This window comes from Taurulus bubalis (assembly GCF_910589615.1).
Source record: "Taurulus bubalis genome assembly, chromosome: 3".
Lineage (NCBI taxonomy): Eukaryota > Metazoa > Chordata > Actinopteri > Perciformes > Cottidae > Taurulus > Taurulus bubalis.
The window spans coordinates 16,691,561-16,713,174 of NC_136591.1; the positions used below are offsets into that span (position 1 = coordinate 16,691,561).

General features: G+C 46.1%; 3 protein-coding genes across 3 annotated transcripts in view; 1 reads left to right on the top strand and 2 right to left on the bottom strand.

Moving 5' to 3' along the window:
* Positions 1-6,080: 6,080 nt before the first annotated feature.
* serpina10a (serpin peptidase inhibitor, clade A (alpha-1 antiproteinase, antitrypsin), member 10a) lies at positions 6,081-8,509 on the bottom strand (the record flags this gene model as incomplete). The annotated part of the gene is made up of 5 exons (XM_079216159.1): positions 6,081-6,786; positions 7,091-7,238; positions 7,369-7,642; positions 7,876-8,151; positions 8,227-8,509. The coding sequence occupies 5 exons, from the start codon at positions 8,507-8,509 to the stop codon at positions 6,598-6,600; spliced, it is 1,170 nt and encodes a 389-aa protein (XP_079072285.1). The 3' UTR covers positions 6,081-6,597.
* A 4,312-nt stretch (positions 8,510-12,821) lies between these two features.
* Positions 12,822-15,261, bottom strand: xrcc3 (X-ray repair complementing defective repair in Chinese hamster cells 3; the record flags this gene model as incomplete). Its single annotated transcript, XM_079215676.1, has 7 exons — positions 12,822-13,429; positions 13,563-13,600; positions 13,727-13,939; positions 14,012-14,166; positions 14,447-14,644; positions 14,729-14,886; positions 15,257-15,261. The coding sequence occupies 7 exons, from the start codon at positions 15,259-15,261 to the stop codon at positions 13,177-13,179; spliced, it is 1,020 nt and encodes a 339-aa protein (XP_079071802.1). The 3' UTR covers positions 12,822-13,176.
* A 937-nt stretch (positions 15,262-16,198) lies between these two features.
* The window catches only part of brf1b (BRF1 general transcription factor IIIB subunit b), a gene marked incomplete at its 5' end in the record, with an annotated part of 33,911 nt that continues 28,495 nt past the window's right edge, over positions 16,199-21,614 (top strand). The window contains one exon of the mRNA XM_079216052.1: positions 16,199-16,382. Within this exon, the coding sequence (XP_079072178.1) occupies positions 16,199-16,382 (184 nt within the window). The remainder of the gene's footprint in view (positions 16,383-21,614) is intronic.

A 21,614-nucleotide genomic window follows, 5' to 3' on the forward strand; every position in this document is an offset into this window, starting at 1 on the left:
GATAAGGGGCTTTTTATTTTATTTTTATTTTGAGGTTGGTTGGGGGCCCCCCTACTACGACCACTGGTACGGGGCCCCAAGCAGCCGCCTACGAATGCCTCTATGTTAAAACCGCCTCTGCCACCAGGGATGCATGGAGAGACGCAAGGAAACCATGCCAGGAGAGTAGACGCGAGGAAGACATGAGACGTCCTTTCCTCTGAAGCGTCACGTGAAGCGACGTTGGTTTATGATGACTGCGGCCGACTGACAGCTGATCACATCTGATCAGCTGTAAGTTGCTTTAACAGCTGACAGAGTTTGTATCTGTAAACATGATCATCGGAACAGAATTGTTTTCTGCTCCGGACAGTTTTAGCGAACATTCTAATAAAAATCCATTTAAAATATTGTTTCAAAAATTATCGTATAATGTTTGCAGTTTATTTAATAGTGTTAAACTACCACTACTAATAAAGACAGTTATCATCACTGTCAGAGTGGAGATGTTTTTCTCTGTAGTCTGTTACCTGCATTCAATTCAGTTTATTTTATATAGCCCAACATCACAAATACAAATTTGCCCCGGAAGGCTTTACAATCTGTACACATAACATCCCTGTCCCGGGACCTCACATCGGATCAGGAAAAACTCCGCCAAATAAAGATAGTAAAAACCCTTTCACAGGGAAAAAAAGGGAAGAAACCTGAGGGAGAGCAACAGAGGACGATCCCTCTCCCCGGATGGACAGAAGCAATAGATGTCATGTGACCAGAATGAATAATGTAACGGAGTTACAGCACATTCAATGAATATGACAGAAATTAATCATATAATGAGCTCCAGACACAGCCACGATCCATTTATGTCTGTATGTTTTGAAATTCTGATTGTCACATCATTATAAAATAACCCACAATATGTTTATGGTTTCTCTTCAACACTGGCATATTTTTTTAGGCTCAATGTCTCCATACATCCATCCATTTTCAACCGCTTATCCGGTGTCAGGTCACGGTGGCGGCAGGTTCAGCAGGCAGACCCAGGCTTCCCTCTCACCTGCAACATTTTCCGGGAGATATAATCCCTCCAGCGTGTCCTGGGTCTTCCCCGGGGTCTCCTACCAGTTGGACGTGCCTGGAAAACCTCTAATGGGAGGCGTCCAGTAGGCATCCTGACTAGATGCCCGAACCACCTCAGCTGACTCCTGATGTCCGAGCTCCTTACCCTATCTCTAAGGCTGAGCCCGGCCACCTTACGGAGGAATCTCATTTCGGCCACTTGTATCCGAGACCTCGTTCTTTCGGTCACGACCCAGAGTTCGTGACTATAGGTGAGGGTTGGAACGTAAACCGACCGCCAAGACGGACCGGTACAGCGCCTGTTTTACAGCTGCAGCCGCACCGATCCGCCTGTCAATCTCCCGCTCCACCTTACCCTCACTCGTGAACAAGACCCCGAGATACTTGAACTTCTTCGCTTGGGGTAGGCAGTTTGTCCCCACCTGGAGGGAGCAATCCACCGGTTTCCGGCAGAGCACCATGGCCTCAGATTTGGAGGTGCTAACTCCCCTCCCTGCCGCTTCACACTCGGCTGCAAAACGCCCCAGTGAATGCTGGAGGTCACGGTCCGAGGAGGCAAACAGGACCACATCATCTGCGAACAGCAGAGAGGCGATCCCGAGTCTCCCGAACCCGATCTTCTCCACCCCCTGGCTGCGCCTAGATATCCGGAGGCCAACACCCACCGGGAACGTGTCTGACTTATTACCGAGGATACGAACACAGCTCCTACTGCAAGCGTACAGAGACCGGATGGCCCGTGCCAACGGGTCCGGCACCCCATACTCCCACAGCACCCCCCACAAAAACCCCAGTGGGACCCGGTCGAAAGCCTTCTCCAAGTCTACAAACCACATGTAGACTGGTTGGGCGAACTCCCAGGACCCCTCCAGTAGTCTTGGGAGGATAAAGAGCTGGTCCACTGTTTCACGGCCGGGACGGAATCCGCACTATTCGTCTTGAATCTGAGTTTCGACAAGCGGTCGGAGTCTCCTTTCCAGCACTTTGGCATAAGCTTTTCCCGGGAGGCTGAGCAGTGTGATACCACGATAGTTCGAGCACACTCTCCGGTCATCCTTCTTGAAGATGGGAACCACCACCCCGGTCTGCCAGTCCATGGGCACTGTTCCCAACCCCAATGCGACACTGCAAAGACATGACAGCCAAGACAGCCCAACAGTGTCCAGCACTTTCAGCATCTCAGGGCGGATTTCATCCACCCCCTGTGCCTTGCCACCAAGGAGCTTTTTGACTACCTTAGTGATCTCTGCCAGTGATATGGGTGCATCCACCCCAAGGACTTCAGGCGCTGTTGGCCGGGTTTAGGAGTTCCTCAAAGTGCTCTTTCCACCGCCCGACGATGTCCACAGTCCGGGTCAGCAGTAACAATAGAGGCTTTGAACATGGTCCACTCGGTTTCCATGTCCCCAGCCTACCTCGGGATGTGTGAGGAGCTCTTCCGGAGGTGGGAGTTGAAGACCTCCCGGACAGGATCCTCTGCCAGACGTTCCCAGTTCACCCTCACCACACGTTTGGGCTTGCCAGGTCTTTCTAGCCGACTCTCCCGCCATCTGATCCAACTCACCACCAGGTGGTAATCAGTTGACAGCTCTGCTCCTCTCTTCACCCGAGTGTCCAAGACATACGGCCGCAGATCAGAAGATACGATTACAAAGTCGGTCATTGATCTACGGCCTGGTGTTCTTGTACCAGGTACACTTATGAGCCACCTTATGCTTGAAAATGGTGTTCGTTATGGACAAACCGTGGCTAGCACAGAAGTTCAACAACGAAACACCGTTTGGGTGTTTCGGGTTAAACTTAAATTAAATAACCTATCAAACCAACAGTCAGGAACGATCAACCTCACATGACTGAATGAAAGGACGATACATTTTGTAAAACGTATTTTAACCAGATGGTGAATCGGAAAACAAATCTAATATATAACTTGAGTTTAATCTGTGATCGTCTCTGGTATGAAACTCCAGAGATCAGTCTGCTCAGCTGCAGCATCCAATTAAATAACAGATGAACAGTGAGGGGACGTGTCCAGCTTTAAAAGACTTCGTGGGGAAGCCCACTCTCGGGGCTCCTCGATCATGGCTCCTTCGAGATCCCTCCGAGATCCTCCATCCTCGTTCCTCCGAGCCGAATAAGAGGTTCAATCGAGGAGCGAGGAAACGACAATTTAGACACTTGGGATGCACCCTTGGTCTCTCCATGCGTCCCTGGTGGGCAGGACTAGGAGCCACTAGAGCAGAGGTGGGCAAACTACGGGGCATTTTAATCCGGCCCGCAGAGTATTATAATTATTATAACATAAAAAAAAAAAGTTGTTGTAAAGACCGCTGTAGCGCTTCTCCGTTCCCAAGTTCAGTTTCCCGAAGGACGATGACCACAACAGACCAGCGTTGATGTTTCTTCATGCTTATTTATTGCACAGCGCTCTTTTAGGCTTTTCGTGTGTGTGTTCTGCTGCAGCAGAAAGACCGCTGTAATGCCTTCTGCTGTGCACACGGCTCTGCTGAAAAAGAACACACACACACACGAAAAGCCTAAAAGAGCGCTGTGCAATAAATAAGCATGAAGAAACATCAACGCTGGTCTGTTGTGGTCATCGTGCTTTGGGAAAATCAAGTCGGGAACAGAGAGGCGTTACAGCAGTTGTTACGCGCCGTGCGGACCGCTGCCTGCCGTGTTCTGCTAAACTAGAGCGACACACAACACTTGCTGTGCTGCGCTGGTCAATTCCACCCCTCCCCCACTGATCCCACAGACAAGGGCGACACTTTTTTTATTTTTTTTATTACCGTAATATACCGCAAACCACTGAAAAGCTCCACTTCTTAGCGGTCAGAATCCTTTTTAATTATGTCGTAATGCGTTAACTTTAGAAGAATTACGGTAATATGAATCACTTTCTGTCGCCGGAGACAGGGTTTGTACTACAACAGTTTTAGAGTTGTAAAATGAACTGACAGCTGCATGCAGAGTATTTTTCCTCAATATAACTAACATAACTAACCACATTCGACCCACGGAACTGCGCCACCCTGCGCGCTCATGTCATGTGACATATAGGGTTCTGTCTGTCAGCCTCCTGCCATCCTCCTGCAGTGATCCCTTCTGTCACAATGAGTGGACCCAAGAAAAGACAAGTCGACAGTGAGTGCAGAGTCTTTAATGAGTGGACTGCTAAGTATTTTTTCACCGAAGTACGATCAGAGGCAGTAGTTCTTATTTGCCAAGAAACCATTGCAGTATTCAAAGAATACAATATTAGCCGCCACTTTTCCGCCAAGCATGCTAACTATGCTAGCCAACAGTCAACGACAGAACGGGCGGCTACTGCTAAGAGGTTGGCAGCCAATTTAAAGAGTCAGCAAAAAAAAACTCTCCGCTAAACTGCTATACAAGAATCAAGCACCAAGGCAAGTTTTTTGCTAGCATTCAAAATAGCAAAAGCTAGCAAGCCTTTCTCTGAAGGAGAGTTTTTGAAAGAATGTATGGTAGAAACAGCAGGTCTCTTATGTCCAGAGAGCAAAAACAAATTTGAAAAATTGAGTTTATCACGCAGAACAGTGACTCGGCGTGTAGAACAAATTGATGAAGATTTAACCAGCGAGTTTAACAAAAAAGCTGAGTCATTTACGTTATATTCTCACACCGCCCCCTGCCGGCCTCGCCGTCGTCCAGTGTAGAGCCACGGGTCTCACACCGCCCAGCACCCCCTGTGGCGGACCACAGGCTCCCCACCTTCCCTTTGGCTCCAATAATCTGTTTTACCAGATACTCATACTCTCATGTGGTCTGCATTTGGGTCCGCAACATTGTCCTCCCGTGACAGGTTCACACAAACACTCTCCATCCATCTGATACTGGCCCGGCCCGTCTGTCAAATTTTTTTATTCAATGTGGCCTCTGAGCCAAAAAGTTTGCCCACCCCTGCACTAGAGTCTGGGCTCTATTCTTCGTACCTGGCTTTCTGAGTTAGCTGGACATTGATCACCACAGGCGCAACCGATTGCCCGTCTCACAGTATGCAGACTATCAGAAACTTGATGGATGTGTTGAAAGCACTCATAATTACATGACGAAAATGAAAATGATTACGGTACTGATCCACCCATACACATATACAAAGTCCTAGTTATAATAACTATACATACATGTATATACACATATATGATACATACACGCATACAGTACATATATCCTCATAAGTATATATTAATTTGTATGCTACTGCCAGCAGGCACATTTCAATGAATATAATGTGATTGATTTGGGTGATGAGGCACTTAAAATTAGCCGATACATTTTCCCAACATTTACGCATTTAACTTGATATTTTGCAATGCTTATGTGACTCTAATCCGACTAGCGGAGGCACCGTTATGCTGCATTCAAACAGGAAGTGTAGCGAATATTCGCTACACTTTGATGTGAATGCACCATTAGACTTTTGCCATGATTATGGACTTAAATTCATCATATGTAGTCGTGATCATCTCCTGCTCCGCCACGGAGAGAAGAGACGCTCTTTCTCAGAGTTTATTTGCCATTGTAGCGTTTGAAGATCATCAAATCTGTGTTCGACTCCTCCCCCTTTTGAAGAGGAGCGTGCACACGCATTTATCCAGATGACTGACGTCTGGTTGGAATGAACGAGACTGTTTGAGGGCGGGTCAACCTTTGAAGAACCGGGAAAGCCTGATGTCAATCATTTCGCTAATTTAAGCTGGATAATAGGACATTTGATTGACTTTGTTGAACCACGTACGAAGAACACCCCCCAGGTCTACAGAGCTGCTGTTGTGTTTTCTAACCATCTCATCCTGTCTCCTGATTGGTTCAGTAAACACACTTACAAATCGTTTGTGTTCTTATTGGTCACTGTCCACTTGCCGACATGTGATTGGTTGGATGAATGTGACGCCGACTTTACATAATATGATTGTTTTCTTTTATATGTGATGTCACGGTGAAGTTAGATGACATTGTGTGTTGTGTCAGTGAGAGAAGACAAACAGAAGTTCATTTTAATGTTTAATATTTATGTAAATACATACATACACATACATACATACATACAGGAGGTTTCAGCTATGCATACACCACGCATGCTACGATAGCGGTTGTCATGCTAACTAAACAAAGTGAGGCTGAAGTTTATCTTTAGTTTAGTCTTAAAGTGTTGACCCCAAATAGACCTTTCACAGCCAAGAGGACGCATGCTGCCACCGTACAGTTAGAAGCTTTAAACACTGAATTAAAACCATTCCAACAACTAAACGTCTGTTTCATGGTCTGATGTCAGACCAGTTCTACAGAGTTCACTGCGGTGGTTGAAAGAGGATCAATGAAGTTCTTACAGTTCATCTTGAATGATGAAGCTTATCTCGTCATCATCGACGTTTGAAACAGAAAGAAAGTTAACGAGCTGAAAACATTAATGTACTTTTGTGTAGAAATATGAAATGTGTCAGTACCCTCAAATGTATCTATCGGACCCTCGGGTGGGTCTCAAGCCTCAGGTTGGTTTGATTGGTCTTATTTCCTGGAGGGATCGATGACGCGGCCCATCGACAGCACAACGCCACTCGTCTGCTGGTAGATAATGAAGATGAAGGGCCTGTTGACGGTCAGTCGAGGAGGAAGAGTGGAGGTTGTGCTGGCTCCGCCTCCTGTGATGATGTCATCACTGCTTTCGTCGACAGACACAACAGATTTATGATAAACCTGAAAAAACATAAAGATAGGTCTGTTTCAGAAATGTTTCACGGCCCTCGTCATGTCTCTGAAGTTGGTCCAACACCCCATAAGGCCCCCATCAGGTCTCCTTACAGATCGTTTCAACACCTCCTATGGCCCCGTCAGGTCTCTGATGTGGGACCTTACAGACTGGTCCCATGAGGTCTCTGATGTGGGACCTTACAGACCGGTCCAACACCCCCTACGGCCCCTTCAGGTCTCTGATGTGGGACCTTACAGACTGGTCCCATCAGGTCTGTGATGTAGGTTCTTACAGACCGGTCTAACTCACCTGTGTGAGTTTGAGTCCTGCAGCTCCCCCCATGTTGCTAAGGTCCGCGTCCTCCTGAAAGACCTGCGTGATGTCCAGAGTCTGCAGAACGTCCCGCAGAGAGTAGGAACGTTCCAACAGGAAGCGAGGAAGCTGCACCTCCAACTTCCTGTTTATAAAATAAAACATGTTGGGTTATGTAGTGTTCATCGTTTCTCATAATCACTAAGATATAAATGAACAAGGAGGGAAGGAGGAAAACGAGGTAGGAGATAAGGAGACAGGAAAGGATGTCTCACGTTCTCTTCAGTCGTCCGATCCATTTCTGGATCTTTTCTCCAGTCAATTCATCTTCGACGGCGGTGATGTCCACGCCTTCGTCAGGCAGCAGGACCAACATGGCCGCCCCACCCGCCATCGGTAGCTTCAACACGCCGACTTTCACTGAGCCGTCGTACGCCAGGAAGTACTTATCGGCCCTGAACATCATGGGAACCATGACGACGTGATACCTGCCCACGTAGAAGCGCTCGTCCTGAGTGAAGGACGCGTTGAAGGATGGCCGGAATTGGACTGCAACACAAACGCAACTTTATAGAGACAGACACAACTTTATTTATAGAAACAGGTTGAAAGGACGGCCTGACAGAGGAACAGACAACCGCACCCACTATAGAAACCCCTCCCACCGGGATAAGGCCCCGCCCCCTGGATGGTAGTCCCACCCCTTAGACAGATTGCGCCAATGCTAACCACTCCCACCGGGACAAGGGCCCGCCCCCTGGATGGTAGCCTCAGACACGTACCCTTGTAGGAGGCTGTGGTGGCCAGCAGCAGCTGTGTGTTTGGGTCCAGGTTGGTCACAAGGTCCTGGACCTGGTCTCCAGTGTGTTCCTGGGCCCAGCGGTTGATGGTGTCGATGGCTACCTGCGGCACCGTGTAGGCCAGACTCTGTGCGTCTCCCCCAAACTTGGTCTGAACCAGGTCCAGGTAGGAGGGCGACAAAGGAAATCCCTGGGACGGGAAGACGGCCACACCCTGCCTCGGGTCGGTGATGGGGCTACCCAGACTCTGAAACAGGTCTGAGAAGAGCAGAGACTGTAGTCTCACAGGTAGTCAATGCACTCCAGTCTCAAGTCCTCGGACCTCTGACCTACCTGGGAGGGTCTGGGGGTCCAGTCCAGTCAGGCTGAGGCCCTGCAGAAGCTGCTCTCGGGTCGGCCCGTTGGAGGCGCTCACCAGCGCCAGCAGCCCGGCCGCCAGCGTGACCGTGGACAGGAAGACGCTGTCGTCGGTCCGGCTGCAGACAGCGCCGTACAGCCGGGCGGCGAAGTCGGCGTTCCTCTGAGTCAGAACCTCCAGCGCCGGGCCGGAGGACTCAGAGGAGCACCGACTCACGAGGAGGAGGCCGACCAATGAGAGTGGGACGCAGGGAGTCATGGTCACAGTGCCCTCTGCTGGAAGACACAGGAAGCTCTGAACCGCTGTGTCACATGACATTGTTTTTATGTCATTAAATAAACATTTACAGGGTTTATATTATAAACATATTATTCTGTAACACAATGTTCAGTCATACATATCCCGATCACGCAGAAGTTTATTATTAATAAAATATAAATGTAGCACGCCTTAGTCATTTTAATGTTTCTTTAATGTCAGTTCAAACGTTTTTTCAGATTGGAGCCGTTTGTCACAAACTGATCAACAACTGTATCGATCGGCACAGCAGTGGAGGGCCTCGCCCACAGGGACCTTGTTTATTAAACCAAGCTTTTACTTTGAAAGGGTTGTTTGTGTTGATGAACAATAATCTCCTCCATCAGTTTGATCGGATCGCCCTGTATCGATCGCCTATCGATGACGTATTGACAGCTAATCACACTGTACTGAACGAACAAGCAATAAACGTCTTACCTTCTGCTGATCTCCGATCTGATTTCTGATCGAACGTCTTTCAGCTCTGAAGCTTCACGAGATGCGCATCACCATCAAGCGCGCGCACGATCAATTTACATCACTTCCGGTGTCTTCTTTCCAAAATACCAATTCTCCAAAAAGTCCCGTCTCCGCGCGGGGTTCAGACACAAAAATAAATCCTGAAAGATCATTTATATATTTAAATCTGTTAAAATTGTAATTGTTCACATTTAAGTTAAACAAAGATAAAACGCGTTTGTTTGTTCCGTTTCACAGACTCTCGTTGTTCCACGCTTTTATTTTGAAAGAGGATTCTCCAGACCTCGCGTTTGTGTGGGAAACGTTACTGCGCATGCGTAATGACAGAGGCCTGACGTCATGGTGTCTTACCTATAAATGTCAGCAGGTGGCGGTGCTGCTGCTTCACAAGAGGCTCGTTCAAAGGAATGTAGACGAGAGCAGCAGCAGCACCACCATCATCATCAGGGGGCCTTGACAAAACTGCGGTCAAATCGGACAGTTTCAGCTGCCTTAAAATAATAAACAGGAAGTCCCAGAACAGTCACTTCCTGTAAGATCTGTGGGCTACTTATAGTTTACTGACCTGGTTCTGATTTATTTATGCGTTTATTAATATATGTAGAAGTATGTGTAGCTGCATCCTTTGTTCTTTTCATGTCTGCCTGTGAAATACATTACTGGTTTAGATATGTGTTGTAAACAGATTCTTTATTATTAACCACACAAGATATGTTTTTAGATTAAACACGGCTAATAGTCAACAATCCAGGGTTAAGTAGTACAACTACACAAAATAAGAATGTTCTACAACACGTGGTGTTTGCTGTCAGATCTGAGAGCCGATCAGCTCTCTGATGTGCAGGCGTTTCCCCATCATGCACTGGGCCACGCAGTCGGTGGAGAGCTACTGCAGCAGCCTCGCTCTCGTGAGACTATCGTTGACCACGTGTGCATGACGTCAGAGCAAGTCGGGATCAAGTCGGACACAAATCTACCCAGCATGCATTGCGCGCCGATCACCGGTGATGGATTCTGATCAGAACTGGCTCATCTCCAACGAACCTACTAAAGGGGGAAAGAGACTGACAAGTAGAAAACAGTTCTAATGGTTTTCATTAAGTTTGCTCCAGACGAACCAGTCCTGATCACAATCCATCGCCAGTGATTAATTGTGATCAGGACTGGCTTGTGGCCCAGTGAAATCAGCTCCCTGATGATGGAGCTGATTGGCTCTTAGATCTGACACAAAACACCACGTGTTGTAGAACATTATTATTTTATGTACGCTGATTATTGACCATTACTCTCATGTTTAACATGATCTTGTGTGGTGGACACACACGGACATACTACATAGTGGTACCTCACAGTACTACAAAGTAATACCTCAGTACTACAAAGTAATACCTCACAGTACTAGTGACTCCATCTGTGCTTTTATAAACAATAGAATAAAGAACATTGCAATCCCTTTCAAGTAAACCAGATCACTCCAGACAAAAATGCAAAGTGCCATCACTGTAATCAAAAAAGAACTAATATTGAGTTACTAGTAAATATCTTATTGTAGAAAACAATTACCTATTTTCTAACTTTTAAGCACAAGGCGCGAGATGAGCCAGTTCTGCGCAGAATCGATCGGCGCGCAATGCATGCTGGTTAGATTTGTGTCCGACACAGGGGGTACATCCCAAGTCTCTAAATTGCATCCCCGTTTCCCTCACGTGTGTCTTTTCCTTGCGTCTTAGTCCCTCCCACCAGGGATACATAGAGAGACGCAAGGAAACCAAGCAGGGAGAGAAGACGCGAGAAAATATGTTTTAATAGACATGAGACGTCCTTTCCTCTGAAGCGTCACATGAAGCGACGTCGGTTTATGATGACTGCGGCCGACTGACAGCTGATCACATCTGATCAGCCGTCAGTCGCTTTAACTGCTGACAGAGTTTTGTCCGGAGAGTTTTTAGCGAACATTCCAATAAAAATGCAATTAAAATATTGATAAAAATGTTTTCAGTTGATTTAATGGTGTTAAACTACTACTTACATCAATAAAGACAAAGTTATCATGAGTGTCAGAGTAGAGATGTTTTCTCTGTCGTCTGTTACTGTTTAATAAACTGCATTGAGTATTTATATACTGTGATGTGTCCTGCTTATACGCGCAGGATCGATTTCTACCGGCGGAATGCGTTTTATTCATCATTTACGTCGGTATGTTTTGAAATTCTGATTGTGACATTATAAAATAACCCACAATATAAATATGTTTTCTCTTCATTACGTGCTGTAAAAAGTGTTTCCTCTTTCCAGCTGTGATTTTAATGACATACATAATAAAAGTTATTATGTCCTTCTTGCGTAGGTACGCCGTCGACCTGACGGAGAACCATAAAATTAGGCTTAATTGTAACATTTCTGATACAAATGACATTGAAACAAAGCAATATTAATGAACTGGGCCTAATTGAATGTAAAACGTTTGCTGAGCATTGTAATTACTATTTTAAGGTGTATACTAGGCCTACCTGGATGTTGAGGCTGTGAAAAGACTTGCGGTTTACATAGTCTGCTTCATTGTCCCCAAGACTGGCTGAGATGGGGATATGGGTGCAGTCTATGGCCCCAATAACTCTGGGGAACCCTGTGAAAAGGAACATGCATGCTACATTATATATAGCCTACAACAATATGCTCTAGGTCTGAATCATCGTGTGTAAACAAAATCATATTAGTATTGTGTAAATTAGCTTACCCGCCATCTCATAAAAGGCCTCTTTCACTGCCTGCGTCGGCAGGGGAACACGATAAAGGCATCTAAGAGCCCCGTCAGTGCCCTTGCCACCTTATGGATGGCCCGGTAACAAATGTTTGCTGAGGTTCTCTGAATCACCAACAGCATACATGAAAGTACCTATAAGAATGAATAAACTATGCCCTAATCAATTCATTAATGAATAAACAAACAAATGTATGAATTAACGAGTAATATTTTTTTTTTTATATATATATATATATATATATATATATATATATATATATATATATATATATATATATATATATATATATATATATATATATATATATATATATATATATATATATATATATATATATATATTTACTTAGGCTTACCTGTGGCGAAGAATCTCAGCGCAAGAGACACAATTTGCGGCACAGTAATCGCCCGGCTGTGGCTGGTCACATTGCCAACATGTGGCTCCAGCAGCTGGCAAATGTACCTCAGTCTCTGGGCAGAAAATCTGTACGGCTCGTACAAAACCTCCTCAGGGAACTCAAACGGGTTTTGCCGGTCACGAAACACGTGCTCTCTGCGGAGCGCTGCTCTTACTACCCGTGCGCCTTCCTCAACGGGATTCTGTAGAAATGGGCAGGCCATTTTTCCAAGACAATGATTGGCCTGTAGGCGGTCTTATATACCCGCTGAGATCTTATCCGGGAACTTAACCTGCTCCGGAGCAGGTTAGGCGTTCAGCGTAAGTTACCGGGGCAATGAACCCCGCTAAGAAGTGAACCAGCTTCGTGAGACGAAAAACCCAGGGTTAATCCAGAAGTTACCTCACTAAGCTGAAATCCAGCTTCGTGAGACAGGCCTCTGTTCTATAGGAAAGAGAACCTTAAATAACTTGTTATCTGGCCGTATAGAAAAAATTACAGGGGGGCGGCGGATTTTTTCACGGGGCACCCCGCCCCCCTATTTTAACGGTAGAGGAAACACTGTAAAGTATCAATAGTACTGAAGTGCATTCAGAATAATACGTTTTATTCATAAAAGGATTAGCTGACAAATATAGCATATGACATATGCTGACTAATTCAAAAGTCTCTTCATTGTCCACAGTAAATATACTTGATGTCCTCATATTTCTGGACAGGTTTAGTAGTCACGTTGTTTATTTCTATCATTCGACTGGTCAGATACAAACTGTCTACATACCTTTGGTCGTTTGCTGTAACACTAACGTGTTGATTGGTAGAAAAAAACTCTATTGGAAAAGTGTCATTTTAACTTTGAAAAGAGCTGAAATGAGGCCGAACGTTGCGAGTGCAGAGATGATGCAGGCAGCGACGTCATCATTAACGTTCTCACAGTTCATCGTATACATCCGTCTGTTTCATTCATTGTTAAACAGAAGTGAGGTTCATCGGTCTTCCCCTCTTCGGACCCCCTCCTCCGTTGCTCCTCGGACCCCTTCCCTCCACACGCCGGCGTCTCGCCCGCTTCGAGGCAGGTGAGGAGCAAACACCACCTCCAGCCTGCGGAGGGCACTGCGCTGGTCGCCGAGGGTAACCGTCCCCTGGAGACGACGCATCATGAGCCGGACCATCACCTGATTGGCCCAGGCCAACCCCAGAGCCGGGGACATGCCGGAGGTCACGCCAGACGACGCTGGGCTGAGAGGGACAAGGAAATAAATACATTTTCAGATTTCTTTGTTTGTCTCGACCAGTGACCACAAACAGAAAACCTGTAGAAGAATCTAACTTCCTCCAGTTTTGTCTTCTGAAAACAGGAAATAGTTTTTACCCCAAACTGTCGCCTGAGCTGCTGAACACATCAGTCACCTGAAAGAGAATCACAGACAAAGATTCAGAGGACAGAAAACGCAACAAATCTCTTCTCTAGGTTTTAGTCTTTTTTTATGTTGGACTTCGTTAAAGAGCCGGTCTGGTCAGACAGGTGTGTGTTACCTGATTGATACACAGGACAGGTGTGGTGAACTCCAGACTCAGGTGATGCAGTGTGGAGGACAAAGTGAGGAGCCCTTTAGTCCTCTCCAGCCAATCAGCAGCCAGGAACTCAGACCTGAACAGAGCCGCCACCGAGTCCACCACCAGGAGCCGAACCAGACCTCTCGCCAGCAGCAAGGGCACACGGCGAGACAGACATACCTGCAACGAGTCCTGGTGGCAAACAAACCACCCTTTAGTCCCTCGACAGGAAGCCAGAGGTCCGAGGTCAGAGGTCAGACTCACCAGGTCGGCAGCGTGCTCGATGTAGACGCGGTCGCTGAACTGGAGGCTGCTGATTAGTGACGGAGGGACGTCAGAGCGCAGGCGGGGCTGATGCCGGATCAGCTGCTGCAGCCGTCTGCTGGGAAACGAGTCCTCAGTGCAGATGTACACCGCTCCTGCAGAGAGATGCCACGTTACAGAGCTCACATTTACAGGCCGCCAGTGAACGCAGCACCGTCTGCACAGGCCGCCAGTGAACGCAGCACCGTCTGCACAGGCCGCCAGTGAACGCAGCACCGTTTGCACAGGCCGCCAGTGAACGCAGCATCGTCTGCACAGGCCGCCAGTGAACGCAGCACCGTCTGCTCTACACAGGCCCCGCCGGGCTCAGAGTGAGTGGTCTTATCGGTTCACATTTCAGCTCATTCGTCTTCCTCTGATGGTGCGTTCACTGACCTGAATCCAGCCCTCTGTACTGTGTGGGGTACTGGACAGACAGACAGAGCTGCAGAGCCAGCTGGGTCTTGCCTGCTCCACTCTCTCCGGCCAGCTCTGTGACCCCCACGGGGAGACCCCCCCTCAGCAGCTCATCCAGGACAGGACATCCAACACCGAGTCTAAGGCCGGTCTCGATCCTGCGATGGAGCAGAAGGGCTGCAAACACAGAAGCACGTGGGTGAATGCATGTTGTGACATCGCCTTGTGACGCCCAATCAGAAGGCCCCGTCCTGGTCTGACCTGGGACTGGAGGATGGCGTCTGCAGCTGGTGGCGGCAACGGTGAGCAGCTGTTGGATGTCTGAGCCAGACAGACCAGTGAGTCTCTGCAGGTCTGGACCGGAAACACACAACACCTCCCTGAAGGACTTCAGATGGGCTGGAGGGGAACAAGGAGCACTGGTGACAACACAACGACAATAACACAACAATAAGCCAACACGATAACAATAACCCAACACTATGATAATAACCCAACAACAATAAACCAACACGACAACAATAATCCAACACGACAACGAGCCAACGACAATAACTGTCTGGATGAAGGCGGTATAGCGGCTCATCCACCTCTCCTGACGGCTGCTATGACTCTCGGATGGAGCTCCAGCTGGTCCCGGTCCATCAGGTCCAGCTGGTCCCGGTCCATCAGGTCCTAGTCCCCGCTGAGGACATGCTGTGTGTGATTCAGTCAGAAATGCGTCAAAGCCAGAAAGTTGTTTTTAAACTAGCAAAGTCTCTTTTCACATACGCGAAATAGCCGCTCTACGTCATCACGCCGCGCCGGTTGGGACAGTTCATTCAGGTCCGCGGGGGTGCGGTCAGATTTAAACATATAATCAGTCAATATGATTGTGTTCTACAGTAACTGAATATATTTCGTATTTTCTATCTAACTCTGAAACGGAACATTACATTTTCATTTATTATTCCTTAGTTATTAGTCTACAAACTCACCCACACGAGATTACTTTATGACGTAATTTCACTGCGTCACAGGAAGACAACAAACACCCGAAACACTGATCCGCTTCTCTGATCAATAATCAGTATTTAAGAGATTAACTGTAGAGATTAAGGGTTAAATACCTGTAGTTCAGCCGGACGACGACAACATGGATTCTACCGGGAACATAACGGACCCATCAAGTTTTTGACCGCCAAACTGGTTCTACTGGACTGGTTTCTGTTTACTGATTTCTACCGTTGGTGAGTTCATCACTTCAGTAATATAAAGAATTATATTAACGTGTTAACAGAAGTTTGAACTATTAACGTTTATTTTCTTTAGCCAACGTTAGTGTCAACAGTAACGCACACGAAAAAAGGTTTGTGTGTGTGTGTGTATATATATATATATATATATATATATATATATATATATTTAATGCTTCTGCTAATAGAGTTATAACGTTTATTTATAGGACCAATGACTTTCTGGATTAAAGGATGTGATGCACCCGAGGGGTCAGTGAGGAACTACTGACTTATATTTAATACATCCCTTATTTAATTATTATAGATTAAGATATGCTATGACATCACCAACTACAACTAGTGTTAATGTAACTGGAGACCGGGCTTCTGGTTGAGAGGGATAATTCTAATCTAAATAATACTCAACATCGTCGCTACTTTAGCGTGAACGGTTTGATCATCTAAAACATTATCACCACTCTGACCTCCAGGCTGTGCTGACCTGACCTTCACCATGAGCTCCAGGGTGTGCAGGACCTGTGGGGGGTCTGACATAGACGTGGATCAGGCCCGGGGCAGTGCGGTGTGTACCAGCTGTGGTTCGGTTCTGGAGGATAACATCATCGTCTCGGAGGTTCAGTTTGTGGAGGGAAGCGGAGGGGTTTCCTCTGCTGTGGGACAGTTTGTGTCTGCTGACGGTGAGAAACACTTACACCAGTCGAACCATCACATGACCAAGAGTGTCAAGGAATGGTTCCGCTTTTCAAATGACACAAAATAAACTCCAACCAAAAATGTTGTCTCCTTATACACTGGAGCAATGTGAAAATTAAGCCTGTAAAATTATTTCGCAGTTAATCCGTGTTCACGCAAAAAGAGTTGTGAAATAGTCGCACAAGTAGATTACATGTTCGCCGGGCGGCGCGATAGAGGCAAAAAAGCGTTGTGAATATTTGCTTTTTCACCAGAGTTGAAATATTTCAACTCGTGAGAAATTTGCTCGACGCAGAGTTGCGAAAGCCAATAAGCGTTGAGAAGCTCCGCCGTCGTCACTGAATCAAACTGCTGCGGGTCAGCTGAAGGAGCGCTGGAAGCGGCTTCATTCAGACACTCGTCAGGAGTCGGTGCTGTGTGCGACTACGGATAATATTATGAACCCAGAATTGGGGGCGTTTGATGTTCCGACGTTCGTGGGACTTCCTCAATAAGTATAAAGCAGAACAAGTGGTTATTTCAATGGTGGAAATGGTAAATGTTTTCGCGGAGTAAAGCCATGGAGATAAGCCGCGCCCCCTTTCCGCAGCAAATGGTTGCGAAAAAGTGAATTAACCACATAGATTCGAGCGAGTAAACTCGGGCGAAAAAGCATTGCGAAAATTCACAACTCTTTTGGTGTGAACGCGGCATTAGACTGCAGCAAAGGGCTGAAGATAAACTTCCTCATAATATTGAGATTCATTTATGGAAAAGAATGCTGTACATTTATCTAATCTAACACATAACCGCATGGCAGGCTCTAAACTTGTGTACCATAAAGTATGACTACACTTAAAGATGTTTTTCACCTGATCAGCAGCAGAGCATCAAAAATCAAACGGCTGCATGAACAAACTGAGCTTTATTGAGTCAGAATCTGCAGACGAGGTTTAATCCCAACAGTCGTTTATTTCTTCATCCGCTGATCAGTTTATACTGACAAACTGTTCAATATTATTGATCATATCATGATCATTTTCTGTGAGGAATCTGCCACCAGAATTATAGAACATTTACCATCTGATCAATTTACAGACAGCTGCTACAACTGGATTGATTTAGTTTTGTAACGCTTCATTCAGTCAAAGCTAAATGTACTTAATTTAGATGGAATAAGAACATTTGTTTGTTTAACTGAGAAATGTAAAGCAAAGTAACTTGAATACAGTTTAATAGTTTCTCGCTTTCGTTATTTATCATCTGATGATTCATTAAATTAAAGAAGCAGTGTGACCCTCATACCTTATTCTGGTGGTCTGGTCAGATGTTTAAGAGGTTTCGAGTACCTCTCATGATGCCTTGGTTAAACACTAGTGCTATGCTGACCACCGCAGTCAGACCTGAACCATAAAGACCGGTGCAGGAACCAGTGAACCAGTAAACTCAGCTCCCCTTCAGTGGGATTCAGGTCCTTGTTACTGTTGAGTTTATGTTCTGCAATGTGGACAAGAGTTTTTGGGATGTTCTGTGGTGTGACGCTGAGGTAGGACTTCCTGCTGGTTGCTTCCCTGGTGGGATTCTGTGGGTTAATCATGGGTTTGAAGTCTTCCTCGGAGACTGGGAACAAGTCTGCCCCTGATGGTGGTAAAGTAAAACAGAAAAAAACATTTAGTCCTGACAACACAATCAGGATCTTTATATTAGACTCTGCATATTTTTTTATACCTGTTGGTTAAGGAACAATTCTATAAAGGAGATTCCTGGTATCCACCGTTTCCCATCTCTGCCACTGATTGGACCAGTTTTTGGTTTGGGTACAGATGGACCAGTTTCTGTTGGTTGGTTTGGATACAAATGGACTAGTTTCTGTTGGTAGTCTTGCTGGTTTGGGGACAAATGGACCAGTTTCTGTTGGTAGTCTTGCTGGTTTGGGGACAAATGGACCAGTCTCTGTTGGTAGTCTTGCTGGTTTGGGGACAAATGGACCAGTCTCTGTTGGTAGTCTTGCTGGTTTGGGGACAAATGGACCAGTCTCTGTTGGTAGTCTTGCTGGTTTGGGGACAAATGGACCAGTCTCTGTTGGTAGTCTTGCTGGTTTGTAGACAGATCTGAGAGGTGGATCACTGCAGATTGATTTTGCCCGTGACACCATGAACACCTTGTTCCTGCTTCAGTGTTGAGAAACCCGTTTTCTCCAGCACATGTTCCTCTCTTATGTTTAAACCTCCCTGTTCAGGAAGCTGTTGGGACATCCAGTAGTTTCCATCAGCTGTCAGACCAGTGGCATACTGGGAGGGATTAGAGAATTGTGAGTTTGCTTGTTGGACAACTGGTTTCTGGTGGAGCGGCTGTCCAGAAGAATCAAATTTGCACAGAGGTTCGACTCTAAGGGTCTTTACTTTGGACTGAACCGTCTCAATATCCCTTCTCTCAATGGTACCTGGTCTTTGCAGGTTTTGGGTTACTTGGCTGGTTGCAGTAGATGTGGGTTCAGTGCTGACAGACTCCCATGAGTCTCCAGACAAGCCGGATGCAGTATTTTCAAATGCGGTGCCTTTGGCATTAGCACGGACGTATTTCTTGTCTAGTGTTTTTCTGCTGCTAATGTGGTCTGGGCTGGATTGAGATGGTGGTTGAAGGACTGAGGAAAGCAGAGATGCTTGAGAAGGATAATTTTTAGGCTCGGATCCAGGCATCTCTTGCGCTTTGACCATTTCAACACCTAAAGACCTGTAAAGGCTCATATCCAGACTAGCCTCAATTTGCTGGATCCGTTCTTGAATGCCAGGAGAAAGATCAATTTTAAGACTCTGCAAGTCTTCATTTGGCTTAATGATACCATTTTGGCCAAGAGCAGGCTGTTTCCATGTTCCCGTCAGTGTTGGAGTCTGACCGGAGCGTCCCCAGTTACTTTCAAACTGTTCCACAACTGTAAAATCAGGAATCCTGCTGGATGATCTCAAGCCCAAAGCTGGGTTTTCATCAGTTAGTCCTGAATTTTCATGTCGGTCCGGTGTCTGTGACATGAGATGACCTGGAGGAGATGAAACCTGCAGTGGGACAGTCTTGATACCGGTGGTTTGACTCTCAGGAGAAGGGGAACGATTAAGGTCTTGAAAGATGTTGAAGTTTTGTGAAGAGTGGCGCAGCTTGTGTTCTCTGGGTACTGGGATGAAGTGGCTGGGTCCAGTTTTGGGCCGTGGACTGACTCTTGGGTAGACCTGGGGAGACGGTATGTTGACAGTGTTTCCAGTTTCCAAACAGTCTTTGGCTGGGAGTTTATTTAATGAATCTGCTGAAAGAGATTTTAAGATTCTGTAATTAAAGCCAAACTGGATTTGGATTAATGATGTAACCGACTGTTACCTTTAAGGCTCTCGAAGACTTTTACAGAACCAAATCCAGGAGTTTCTGAACTGAAGATCCTGTCCACAGACAATCTGTTGACTCCACTCAGTGGATAGAAGCACCTCACTGTCAACCTGTTCAAGAATCAAGACTTTACTTTTGAGTGTTAAAGTTAAATTTTTTAGATATAGTCCTCCAACAGAGACCAAGTTCAGAAGGGTTCCGATGAGTTTCTTACTTGAACTGAGATTCTCTAGAGATGAAGTTTGGTCCATCTGCAACTAGCCGTCTGTCATAGAGGATCTCATTCTCATAAACCACGTACGACTCCCCGACCTGTTTCAAACATCCTCAGTTAACAATCTTTACAACACTTTTGAATTTACACATATGATCTTACTCCAGCTACACTGAATAACCATAGAAGCTGTTGCACACCCATGGACTCATAGTTTCAGTGCCAATTATTTGGTGCGGCGCTTCCAGTGATCTCTCCTCTCCTACAAAGAGCTTTTTTGTAGAGTATTTTAAATTGTACCATAGCTCTGGTACCACAGGAGTCCATCTTGAATTCAAACAGAACTCTGGATCCGTCGGTCTGTTTGGGTCCACATGTGGGGTCCAGCAGAGTGATTCTGTCAGGCTGCACCGACGGCCAGGTGGAGGTCGGAGTCGTCACCACCGTCATTGTCCCGTCTGCTGAACAGACTGAGACAGCACAGAGCGGCGGTGTTAATCTCAACCATGTTGAATCACAGCATCAGCCCTTATCAAAGTTCAGGTTTAACTTTAATTGACAGTTTGAACCCTGGCATTACGGTTTTCTGTCTTTGCCTGAAGTGGAAGAGTGCAGGTTACCCATCATGTCCTTTGTTTTGAAGAGACACCGTTTTGAGGTGGATGTCTGGACCTCCAGAGTTCTGGTGTCTCTCAGAAGAAGCTTTAATGTTCCATAAAAGTTTGACAGATTGATGTCCTGGGCAAAACAATGATGACAGAAATTAGATGGATTTCAGTCAACTGAAGGGAGATTGTGATAGTTTACCCTTTTCTGAAATTGGACACAAAAAGGTGAAACACTATTAGAAGTTCTATCTGGGCTCAAACAGTCTGCTGATACCCAATTGTCAAACGCAAGAAGCAGAAAACCAATTCAAGACTCCCTAGTTTTGTTGCAGTACCCAATAGTGCATGTTGAACTTTCAGTTTCTTTAACTCAGGGGGATGTGTTGAGATTTGGAGCATCGTTACAAATTCGGGTTGAGTTTTTCATATATTTCCAACCCCTAAACATCGTGGACTCTTACTTCATATGTGTATCCGAGGGAGAACACAGGGACTTCCAGGGTGGTCTTTTGAGTGTCGCTGTGGAGACGGTACCCTCTTTGTGCTGCCAGCTGGGATGTCAGAGGCTCGTGGTCGACACCCACCTCCCAAAGGTGCTCTGCTCGAGGAGGTCTGACCACACTGAAGGCGATTCCTCCACCTGAACACTGAGCTGTAATCTCTGGAAGGACTTTAAAGAAGAGTCCTGATGGGTTGACACGTTCCAGCCTGGAGACCAGTGAAAGATTAGAGAACATTGAAGAGTAGGAATATATGTACTTACATGCATTTATTACTCGTGCTATGATGACTGTATGGTGGTAGTAGGAGTCTTTCTGGGGCATGATGGTTAAAGTGAAGTTTACGTCTATGGAGTACTGCGCCACACCTTGACCCAGGTACTGTTGGAACAAAACAGCTGTCTCAGACAGGCGGCAACAAAACAGGCTTAAAAGAACCACAATATTACATTTTTGTGAGATGGGCCTGGGCCAAGTTGGTGGTTCATCTAAGTCGATGAAATGTCCTATTATCCAGCTTAAATTACCCCAATGATTGAC